This window comes from Amblyomma americanum, chromosome 4 (assembly GCF_052857255.1).
Source record: "Amblyomma americanum isolate KBUSLIRL-KWMA chromosome 4, ASM5285725v1, whole genome shotgun sequence".
Taxonomy (NCBI): Eukaryota; Metazoa; Arthropoda; class Arachnida; order Ixodida; family Ixodidae; genus Amblyomma; species Amblyomma americanum.
Window position 1 is genome coordinate 202,648,207 of NC_135500.1, and position 12,232 is coordinate 202,660,438.

The window sequence follows — 12,232 nt, forward strand, 5'->3', positions numbered from 1 at the left end:
GAAGCTTAATTAGATCATGCAAATATACTTGAACGTGGTATCAGTCTGGCCAGATAATCAGTCTCAATAACAATGCTCTGTGGAAATCGTAGGATTTATACACAAAAAAAGTCTGTACTGAATATAATGAAACGCCCTGTATATATGTGTGCATCTCGGTGAATTTGGAACTTGATGAAGTGACGCTGGCCGTGGCTTCTACGGAGGCTGGTAGCTTTAGTTAAAATAATCAAATAAATGAGACTTCAGTTAAAAGGAGACAACGCAGTAAAGAAAACCTTTTTTTAAAAAGTAATTGAAAATGAAAAACCAACTAGCTCAGATGTCAATTCTGCTTCGGCAAAGTGAACCTTGTCTGGGAAATTCCAGGCTTATGTCAAGATTAGTCAGGGACAGTAAAAAAAGGTGCTTACTATTCACACACTAGCCGTAACAATGGTTTCCAGAAGACGTCCAGTAGCGTGCTTGTTTTTTCGTGACCATCGGTTCGTGCTCCGTTTTCTGTGATTTGCCAATTGGCCATATTTTTTTACGCAATGATATTGAGATAATGAATGAAAAAATAGGCCATTACATTCCGGCGCCTCCTCGATTGAAACAGAGAGTAAAAGAAAAAAAAGAGGAGGAGGAGCAATAATAATAATAATAATTGGTTTTTTGGGGAAAGGAAATGGCGCAGTATCTGTCTCATATATCGTAGGACACCTGAACCGCGCCGTTAGGGAAGGGATAAGGGAGGGAGTGAAAGAAGAAAGGAAGAAGGAGGTGCCGTAGTGGAGGGCTCCGGAATAATTTCGACCACCTGGGGATCTTTAACGTGCACTGACATCGCACAGCACACGGGCGCCTTAGCGTTTTTCCTCCATAAAAATGCAGCCGCCGCGGTCGGGTTCGAACCCGGGAACTCCGGATCAGTAGTCGAGCGCCCTAACCACTGAGCCACCGCGTCGGGTAAAGGAATCACAATGCACACGAGAAAGAACCGAAAGCGTTACTCTTTATTCTGTGAGGGATACAAACAACAACACAACTGTGAAACGGAAACACATTGTACAACCGCCCAGTCTAGAGACAGCGCGGACCAACGCTATGCACAGGCGAACAGCGCACGCGGTGGCGGCGGTTTTCTTTGTTTATTTCTTTCTATTTACAGGTCAACAACAAATCTGCGCCAGGAAAAAACAACGCGGGCTGTTGAACTTGTAGTTCTAAAAACGTCTGCGACTAGACTCCCCAGTCCGCGACGGTTCATCAGCCGCACAATATGAGTTACCGCGACTGGGGAGTAAGTAATGCGGCTTTGCTGTCGCACGGCCCATTTTGAGACCGCGCCAGGCCAGGTCTCGCTTGTTGGCCGCGAAGAACAGTGCACAAGGCCAGGGACGCAGCAACGCGGTGAAACGCCGACTATAACAAAACTGAGATCCTCAACTCAACCGGTATAGTGATCGTATAAAGTCTGTACGTCTGCCAGCATACACGGCGAAGGCGAAATAGTGCTTGTCACGAAATTATACCGCGTTGAAAAATTTATTAAGAGACTTATGGCAACATCAACAAGACTCGTTTAGTGATTCAAAGAGTCAAAATACTAATATTATGCTATTAAGTATTGTTGCGGTATCGCGGACATCACTTGCATGATATTGCAGCACGGGCACATCAGTTTTTCATTAACCCCACTTTTGGCATCACTTGCTTTGTTTCGAGAAAAAGAAAAGAAATTAAGATACGAAAACAATAGAAATAAACAAACCTTACGAACGCACTTTCTGAGACTACTCGATTTTGTTTCTTGTTTGAACGCTTTACTCGTCAAGTTACTGCTACGATGTTTATAACCAAACACCTGGCGACCGGACGAACTGTTCTGAAACCCGCTCCGCCATAATCAACACATAAAGAGACTGGAATACGAGGGCGCATAGACGACCGCGAGTTATGGCGAAGCTTCTCTTTCGCGGGCGGCGTACCTGCAGCGTCTGGACGCGGATGGCTAGAGAAAGAAGGTGGTAATTTATAAATCTATAAATACTCCTCTGTCCCTCTCTCTCTCATGTCGTAGCGTTATACTCAAAGTGCATATTATTTTCCTTCACAAGAATGCGGGCCACGCACTGCATCCGAGCGAAATCGGCGATGCTGCATAACGCAAACTTTGAATGGTTAAACCTCGGTTTGCTCCACATTTCAAGCGCAGGCTGCTTTATCGCTGTTGGAAGGCAAAGGCCGTCCACCGCTCCTCAAAAGTTATCAGATCACTTCGCGAGTAGCGGAAATAATGGCCAAGGAGCCCAGTGGACTAGGTCGCTGTCGTTTTCCGGGCACTTACGACACTTCAATAAATAAAGGTTACAGAAAGACAACGTCGTTGTCTAAAAGATAGGTATTGAAGCACACTGGACAAGTTCGAATTGACTTGGAGCTGCTGAAGATGTCTGCACACGCTTCAATTGACGTCACGAGCTATCTTCACGACTTCGAGCAACATCTAAACTTATCATTGCTGGCTTTGATACGTTGTCTCGCCTGTCTTCAGATTCGAGTTAAGGCCAGGAATAAATAAGAGCAACAAAAGATGAAAATCAGATAAGCCCTACTTTTCTGAATACCTGCGAGCAGAAACGTTAAGGAAAAGTGAGAAAAGAGATAAAATGACTTGGGCGTTACACCCACGGGCCCTTGCACTTCTTTTGAACGACGATCATCGTCATCATTAGCCTGATTACGGCCACTTCAGGACACAGAACTCTCCCATATCTCTCCAAGCAACCTTGTCCTGTGCCAGCTGCGGCCACCCTATCCCGGCGCTGTGGCGTATTCAGCGCTTCTATTGCTGTACCCGGGATGCTGCGAGATAGTATACAGCAGTTTTGTCTGTTTGTTGAAAGTAAATTTCTGCTCAGGGATGGGAACAATGCTGCATACGGCAGAATGCAAATATCGCGCATAAAGGCAGGCGGTAAGCGATCCAAACGCAGCTAACCGCCGAGCATTACTTGGCCTGCGTTCGCCAATAGCTGATCTCATTTAAAGTGCCACACTAAATGGTAATGTCACAACACCGGATAGTATACATCTGGATACAGTTCTTCATAAGGAAACCTCAAGAATTCATTTTAGGGAACAAAGCGGTGTGAACTAACGAATGAAGGTAGAGGCTTTGAAAACTTGACAAATCTGACTTGGCGGGTGAAAAATTCTATTCTTTGCGTTGGTGCAAAACGAGTCGCCAGCGCATGGATATCTAAAGGGTTGCATTCAATTTGATTAACGAAGCTGTTGCACTGTCATCTTTTTTTGTTAGGCCTGGTTAAGGAAATAATGAAATGTTTCATAAGCCCTGCTTCTTGAAGCGATCCCTTGTCGGCTGAAAGCACCCTCAATAGCCGCTTACACCCACTTCCATTACAGAGACAATTGGATGTAAAGGGATAGTTTTTGTCCGCTGAGTGCACTCATCCGACCAAAACATAGACTTTGTTTGCATGACAGCGAAGCACCCCTTTCTAACGTTTGCACTGCCACAGGTTTGGTTCCTGAGCGACATATACAAAGAAATCTTAATCGACTCGCTAAGCTCATGGCTTTCTCGATAAGAGAATAAAAACAGCCTGCCTTACTGCAAACAACCTGCACTTGACATTATCGACACAAAAAGCCTTCCATTATACGCCAATTGCTATAAAATAAACAGCATGAAACAGTAGCAAAAAAAATCCGAACGTACCCCTTCGAATTTTACGTTCGTGCTCCTTATAAAGAGCGTAGACAAATGCTCGTTAGTCGGTCAGCGTCGCTAGTGCCCAACAGCCAACAACGCCCATTCACTCGGCATACCAGCGCGCGCACACGTGGTCACCTTAGCCGCCATCGTCCACTGGTGAAGCGTTCAACATGCAGGCATGGCCGTTATTCTCGCTACGCGCGACACGCGGAAAGGCCCGTTCAGTCGGTCGCGTTGTTGTTGGCCTCGTCTTCTCTGGATAGTTCCTCCGTGGGTTCCGCTTTGTCCGCACTATCTTGCTCTGCACTTTCCCCTTCTCGGGATTCAGCTTCAGAGCTACCGGTGACCGCTGAGGGCTCTTCATCTGGCTTGGCTCCGTTGGGGTCCTCGGTTACTCCATCTGACTCTCTGCTCCCGGCAGCTTCGGCTGGAGCCTCGGCTACGGCTGCGTCTTTGGCTGATGGCGGCTCTTCGGAGCTAGATGCGGTGGCCGCCGCTTCTACGACGGACGCCTGGTCCCCGTTGTCTTCATCCTCGCTGTCGGCGAACTCGCGGGGTGGCTCGTCCGGTGAGTCGATCACCACGGTCACCGTCTGCTGGTGCGGAGGCGTGGGTGGCCGCTCAGGCGCCCTGCCCGCCGCCGAGTCTTCTGCGCCCTGCGGAAATAGTCGGCAAGCGAGAGTTTCACTGAAAACAGAAGTATGAAGAAAATCTAACCTGCTGCTGATGCTGTTACTGATGGTGCCGCTTTCGCCAGCGTTAGCATTGACATAAAACTTCGAAGGTACCACAAGAAAAGGACAGCCAATGATAACCGGTGCCTGCGCTGGACGACAGAACGCGTACCAAGACTACCATTTAGGAAACTCCAAGCTCTTGTGCAGTGGCGCTAAGTTCATGATGTGCGCTCTACCGAAAGCGAATTGTCGGTCTGACGCGACTGCATCTAGTCGCGAGTAAACTGGGGATGCGGTCCTGATTCGCCAAGTAGTTCGCACATCTTCAGACAATACTGCTTAGCAATATACTATCATCTCTCCAGCTCTCACGTTCGACTAGCCAACAGGTTGGTGTTTTATTTACCTCAGTTGCTTTGACACTGCGCATACGTGTAATTGCCTGGGGTGGCTGTGGTGATGTGGCAAGCAGCTATCAGGGGCAGATGGTACACCTCGCATGACTGTGCAACTACCATGTGGGTGGTCATTTTCCACGGAGTAAGATGTCGTTTCGCAGAAAAAGGGCGAATAATCGTGAGTACATTCGCCTTCACGGAACCTCTTCTCGGACACAATGAGCTTGAAAACGTAGCTTTACTTGATATAAAGATTGGTATCGAGTAATTATGCATCGCACACTCCCAGCTAATCGTAGTGCACCCGTAAACATAAAGCTGGTTAAAGAAGACAGGCTGTGTGACCGAGGAGACAGGGAGGAACAAGATAACAGAGACTGTATTGTGTGTAGTGGCAGGGATACGATATGTTTAATAATTGCATACATCAAGCAGATATTCCAACAGGCACCTGGGCCTTCTACGGAAAGCATGCCTGTACAAAACTAAACAAATTTTTTTTATCTCACTATATTTTGTTTTCTGGCTACAAAAATGGTGACTTCCTGGTACAGAGTAATCAGAAAAGTAATCTAGGCTACGGCCTGCACTGCTACAGCATGAATTAAGCAGGCTACAGCCGACCATGAAACGCAACTCATTTCAAAGGCTAAGCCCATCCCTCAGAGACATGAGGATGTTACACGTTGTACCACTTAAATCGCGCAGTGTTGTAAAAGGTAGACCAGGTGTCAACCAATCAGGGGCCGCATTGACAATGCTGTTCTCTCGAATGGACTGTTTGTAGCTGACCTGTGCTGTTCATACTGTTGAGATTAGTACCACCATCGGCCAGCGCACGAGTCGGCCAATGGCTAACCATTCGATTCTATGAACAGCTTTGTGAATTCGACCCTTGATGAGATGACGCCAACCAGAGCTCTCAGAATTGCTCTAGCACATATTTGGAGCTTTGAATGAGTTAGAAAATAAGATAACGCCCAAATAAATTAACAGCATTAAACACTACAGGTCGTGATAATCACGACCATTGTTTTCTACAACAGAAGAACTCCTTGTGGAACACAATACACTCCGCAGCGAGGGAGGTGATAAGAGAGATGTACGTAAAGCGGAATTGTTGCATCTTTGCTGTTAGCGATGAAGGCGACGACGCCGTGCTCAGTGCAGACTTACGGAAGCATCCACAGCCGCTGGACTTTCGGGGCTAGACACCAGAGGGGCGTAAGTGGCTGCCTCGGCCAGGCCTTCCCGAAGCAGCACAAAGTGAAAAAGCGACTCCACTGTTAGTACCTCCTTAAAGGGATGACAGGGGGAGCCATGCACCAGGTGTAGACATGGGCGAAAATAGCTAGCCTCCAAGCGAAGTGCGCATCTTTTTTTAGTTCTCATGAACTGAGAACATTTGCTCTTTGCTCTTTGATTTTTTCATGCATGAAAAATCGCAAGGTTCAACGGTAGAATTTGGCACAACGTAGTGAGAAACCTGAGAAGTAAAGAAAATTCGTTGCTAATGCAAAGCTCGTAGCGCAGCCCAGTGTTAGCAACGTCATGAATCATTATTACATTTGGTTAAGTTTTGCTTATGTAAGGGCCGGTGGAACGAAATACATGTGTACGGTCTCTACACTGAGGACAACTAGAGCTTTTGTAATATTCAATAATAATTCAATATTGTACTCCTGAATTACAACGTGCATTGGACCGCACGCGGAACATAACTGAAGCCTCGTCCCTAAGCTACTCCCGCGCAAGTCTTGAAGGGTAAACCTTCAGTTCGCAAGACCAGAAAAAAAAGTTAGATGTCTGACATGGTGCCTAGTATCGCACTTAAGACTGCGGCAGTACAATCGCGCAATAATCGTTTTTTTTTTCGCCTTTAGTCTTTTCTGTCATACTACAACGGGCAAGGTAAATCAGCAAGACATTTTCAGCAAACGTCATTGACTTTCTTGTACACACATGCACATTTTGTTAGGACCACAAGGCAGTCTTTGTTCTGCTGTGCAGAGGAAGGAAAAAAAAATCTTTGATACATTATTAGCACCGAAATGGCAAGGCTGAGACCAATCCGAAAGCTGATTAAAGAAAAAAACATTGCCGGAACGTACGCGGCGACAAGCACGTTTCTACTGATCTAAAGCCACCATGCTACAAGCGTTTGCACAACCGGGCAAGCACGGGTCGCGTAGGCGAACCCCAACGAGCAATGCTGCTCTACTGAGCACAGCGCATGACACATGAAAGGCATGCTGAACAGAAGCAAAGGCTAAAATGCCAGGCATATCAAGCAAAAAGTAGGGCTACTTCTAACCAATGCAACTATTAAGCTCATCTGCGGTATTATTCACTCGACAAGCGTGCTGTAAAGAACATTCTGCATACGCTTGGTGTCAGACCCGCTTGGTGTTTGCAGTAAACTCGCTGCCATAGAAGCCGTATTGATATACAGTCGTAAAGAGTACTCATATCTACAGGGTGTGCTAGGAAAGATTTTGGAGTAGACTGTTCGCTCCTCGCATAAAATATTGTCAAACTGTTCAGTGTGAACTCCATGAACTGATAGTGCCGCATATGAATTGTTTCTGGACCTGAACTGATTTCCGTGATGAATACTTGCTATAGTGTGAATAAAATACTAAACTATTTTTAATATAACCTTGCAGAAAGCTTGACCACCTCGTCAATATTCTTTTCAAGTACAAGTAAACACTAAGCGGCTGTAAATATAAGACTGGAAGCAAGGCAGTGCGATCAACTTACTTTAAGCAAAACCAGCCTTCTCTTCATTTTACTCTTGTTCCGCTTATTTTTTTATTGACAAGGGAGTACGCATCTCGTCGCCAGGTCCTCAAGCTGGTATTAGCTGAATTGGAAGATTTCATTGTTCAAATAACGTTCTCATAAAAATTACGTTGTGCTGGTTGGAGGTGAGGTGGCTTTCTTATTTATTTCCTTTGTTATCCATCACATGGACGATCAAGGGGTCGAGGCAAGATAAACAGGACCACATACCCGCTCCCTGTTAACGTATTTCTTTGCTCTAGATTATCTCTATTCTTTGCCAGCATCCACTTCGTTTAATACGGAAAATGCATTTCCCCTTTACTTCGGTCTTTGGAGAAGAACCTGCAGCTTCGATAGTGTCTATGTACCAGCACTTGATCTATGATATGAAGCGCGAACAGGACGAAGGATGAAGAAAGATCTACACAACTCCTGTGTTGTGACAAAGAAAGAGGTACACAACACTTGTGTTGTGCACCTCTTTCATTGTCCTTTGTCCTTTTCGCGCTTCATATCATAGATGATCGTTACCGACTCGCCCGACTTTCCACCCTTGTGAATTATATCAGCACTTCTTTTATTTCTAACCCCATTTGAAATGGAAGAAATATGTACGACAGGCCGTCCGTTCAAAGAGAGGACCGACATCGAAACCATCTATGGCTGGCGTGTTCTACACAACATGTGTCCTGAGGTGTCTTACCGTACAAGTCTTCTGTGGCTAGCTTACACACTAAATAAATTTTCACCCTTAAGGGTGCAAATCAGCTGTCCCCAGACGAACACCCTTTTGGGTGCTAAAAAGGGTGCAAAGATCAGCACTCTTCAGGAAGGCTGCGAAGCATGAAAGTTTTGATGGCGCGCATCAATCCAAGGCTTTTGCTTCATGGGTGAATCAATGTGGAGCACCCTTCCAACATGCATTCGTAGAGGTGTTATGGAAAAATGGTACCCTTTAATGAGGGCGCAACCATTACATCCTCTAAAGTATCACTAAGTGCACCCTTCCTTAAGGGTGCTGATCTTTGCAGCCTTTTTTAGCACCGAACAATTGGAAAAGGGTGTTCGTCTGGGGACAGCTGATTTACACCCTAAAGGGTGAGAAATTGTTTAGTGTGTACTCTACAAGTGGCCGCCACCCACAGTGTAGACCGCATATAGAGAGCCCTCCCGTCAGGGAATCGTGTAAATATACTGCGGGCATACGCTTGCTCCTGTCTACCTTGCCCCGCGGGGGTGGACGACGAGGGGTTGAGAGAAGGGTGGGGAACACCGTGATTTCCAACTCGAGACTTACCAGCGACGTCATGGTCGCTCGACTCGCTCTCGGACCCCGAGAACTGACTCTGGTAGTGGGCCTGCTGCGGCGTCGGCAGCTCCAGTTGGAAATCAGGATCATTATAAAGTACAGAGACGGCTACAAAAGATCGAGACAAGCACGCGCTGGCTGTGGGAACCGGGCCGCCCGCCGGCCATCGCCACACCGCAAGCAAGCAGGCAAACAACCACCACGGCCGAGCACTGGCGCCGACTATGAGCTCCGGTCCAGCACGCATAGCCCGAACACGCCGCTGCCATTTGCGCTGTGAACTGGGCAAGTGCCTTCAGTCTTGGTGGATGGACGGTTGTTTTTCTTTGAAAGAACTGCGCCATACTTGAATGACATTAAGTATGATGTGCCGCACGACAGCAACGTACCTTGCTGCTGCTAGTACCAGAAAGACTGCCGGAGTAAGAGGCTAGAACGAATGGGCTGATTAAGATGTGAGCTTCAATCATCCAACGATTCATTTTCTTCCTTTTTTTTCTTTTTATTGTCGGCCGTGCCAAGTGAGAGGTTCTGGCGATCGCTGTTGCGTGGCAGTGTCTGTGCCAACGACCAGTAAACCAGCGCATTCCGAACGGCAAAAAGAATTAGGGCAGAATATAACTGGAATATGATATTTGTATGCTATCATGTCGTAGAATAGGATAATTTTAGTAGAAGGCAACAGAGATGCACTGAAAGGTAGGCGTAACCAATTTTGATAGCGGCGCATCCTCTTTTTAACGCAAAACCAATAAAGCTGGTATTAATGTGACAGAAACGGGATGGAGGTATTTAACTCTTGATGTGTAAAAAAATGACAACGAACGCAACTCGATTAAGAGATGTGAATAGTAAGTTAGCACATGAAATGACAAATCCACGGAAAGAACACGAATGTCCAACGGGTTTCTTGACAGACAATGCTTCGCTAAATATTAATGCAATAGCATTAGAAGCCTCGTCGCCAAGAAAATGCGCCGTCGGCAGCTAATTCTCTGAGTGGCTGCAGTGAAGTGACGTCATCAGACCGCAGCATTCCCATTGGCTAAAGGGACCGGAAGTGAATCATTTCAAGTATAGGCATCAACAGCTGCTAATGCTATCGCACTGACAATAGGTAATGGAATTAGGTGTCCCCGACAATATTTTTCTCGTTTTCTTTGTAATAAAAAACCAATGTTTACAACCCGTTCCTCCCAATAAGCGTCGAACAGCGACGGGTTCAGACTATGCGCTGGCCAACTACGGGTGTGCACTCTACAGAACTACGGAACTACCGCGAGCTAACAAAGGCATTTTCAGGCTCTACTCTAGACGTCAACTAGCATTCGTCTACAATGCGCAAGTGCAGCGTATACGATGCACAGGAATAAGCGAACAAGATGAAGCAAAAAGGAAATGCACTAGTATAAAGTGGCACGCCACGAGGTCTGCCCGCAATAAGCAGCAAATAAGCGAACCTCAACCAGCAAGCGCGCATATACACAAAAGCTGCGAGTGCATCCCGCGCGAAAGTGAGCGAAAAAATGGCTCGTTATCACAGACAGCGTCCCACATCGCGTGACAGAGGTGTCCGCTCCCATGAGTCACCTTGCTCCGTCGGCTGTTCCTCTTCTCCGCCTTGCTCGTGGTCGGGCGTGGGCTGGGTGAGTATCACTTGCGACGGAGGTACGAGGAACGCGGGCTTCGGCGGCGTGAACGCCGGAGGCGGCGGCACAGAGTCCATGCTGGGGTCATCCTGAAAGTGGCAAAGCTCCGCTGAAGCCAGTCGAAAGCCCTCAGCCGAAAGCCGTCTTCGGGATCACGGTGGCAGGCCAGCTGAGTACTTCAAGCTTAAAAAAAAAATGTTTTCGGTACATTTTTCGAAAAGATCCAACATAGGATCTACTGGGTACCGGGACACGCCGGAGTCGAAGGCAATCCGAAGGCGGACAAGCTAGCTCGCGAGCTTACTATCCGAGCTGGTGCGTCAAACGCCTCGGACGGCCCGGAGATAACGGTGGAGCTCACGTACGCAGTTATGCTCAACCTCATCAAAGGCAGAAGACGCAAATATCCCCAGCCACATCCTCTGCTAACACAATATGAAGCGACATGTTGGAGAACACTCCAAACAGGAGCCTTCCACAACCTTCACATTCTTGATAAGATGTATCCGGAGCAGTATAGGGATACATGTCCGTGGTGCGGGGCAACCCCCCCGCTGTATCATATCACATGGGAATGTACACACAATGTAGAGTTCCGAAATAATAAAGACCCAAATGCGGAGCAGTGGGAGGACCGGCTAACCAGCAGCCAGCTCAAGGTCCAAAGAGACCTAGTGAGCCACGCATGCCGGATGGCCAGGGACAGTGGTGCCTTGGACTAGGGGCGCCAACCACGCTCAGCCTGGAAGACATCGGCAATCTTCGGGCAAGCAGCAAGACTCCTTTATTAGAGGAATAAAGTTTATTCCCTCACTCACTCACTCAGTACACTAGAGCTTTCGATTAAGGACTAACACGATCTTTTACATAATTGGAGGCAGAAATACAGGCTAATCAATAGAATGTCAGCTCTTTGAACGCGTGGCTTGTGGTTGCGGCTCATAATGAACCGTATTTAAGCGCGAGCAGCTTCGTGACTTTGACTGCTGGCAAGCTCCCTCTACTACTGGCTGCCGCGAGGTTTTAGTGAGATCGCAGAGGTACAAAATGGCATGATGCTAGGCTAGTCGGTTTATTGCCTGGAGGAACACGGCGAATGCTACAAGACAACCGCGTAGTACACTGCTTTTGATTTCGCTGGCGATGTACTTCTCTTCATTGACTTAACAGTAAAGAGCGATACTGTACTTGCACACCCGAAATACGCCTTTGCAGGCTGTAGGGGGCGCCACATGGTCACCTAACCTTCTCTTCATGCTCCTCTTCGGCAACAATATAAAGAATTTTGTCACTAACATATTGAAGTCCGTTAGAGGCACAACTAGAACTAGGCAAAAAAAAAAATTGCACCAGAGAGAGGAAGACCTGAGGAGGACTGACCATGGGCGTCTGCGGCTCGCCGGTGACCTTTAGCGCCTCGACCATGAGCGAGGGGAAGATGCCGGTGCGGCCCTCGAGCTCGCCCTCCCACCAGCCGTCGTCGACTCCGTCGTGCACCACGGTGCGCAGGATTCGGATCACCTGGCCCTCCGAGAAGCCCAGCTCGTCGCTGCACGTCGGCTCGTAGTCGTAGATGGCGCGACAGTAGGTGGCTGTAGGGCACCACACGGGACGGGTGGTCAAGCAGAGCTCTTTAGACATCGCACCACCTCCATGTGTTAGAATGAATCACGTCTCGGTGACCA

At 47.5% G+C, this 12,232-nt stretch overlaps 1 protein-coding gene across 5 annotated transcripts in view; it reads right to left on the reverse strand.

Annotated features, from left to right (window-relative positions):
* Window positions 1–976: 976 nt before the first annotated feature.
* nwk (FCH and double SH3 domains nervous wreck) overlaps window positions 977–12,232 on the reverse strand; it is a 132,233-nt gene continuing 120,977 nt past the window's right edge. Inside the window, exons 19-23 of one of the 5 annotated variants that reach the window (XR_013313863.1) lie at window positions 11,928–12,139; window positions 10,489–10,636; window positions 5,979–6,049; window positions 3,163–4,383; window positions 978–3,079 (exon numbers count right to left, since the gene is read on the reverse strand). Coding sequence is in view for 3 of the 5 variants with exons in the window: in XM_077663001.1 (XP_077519127.1) it covers window positions 3,949–4,383; window positions 5,979–6,049; window positions 8,887–9,006; window positions 10,489–10,636; window positions 11,928–12,139 (986 nt within the window). In the remaining 2 variants the exon portion in view is untranslated. Of the gene's footprint in view, window positions 4,384–5,978; window positions 6,050–8,886; window positions 9,007–10,488; window positions 10,637–11,927; window positions 12,140–12,232 lie in introns of all 5 variants that reach the window. The other 4 variants (XM_077663001.1, XM_077662999.1, XR_013313864.1 and 1 more) reach the window with 4 other exon arrangements.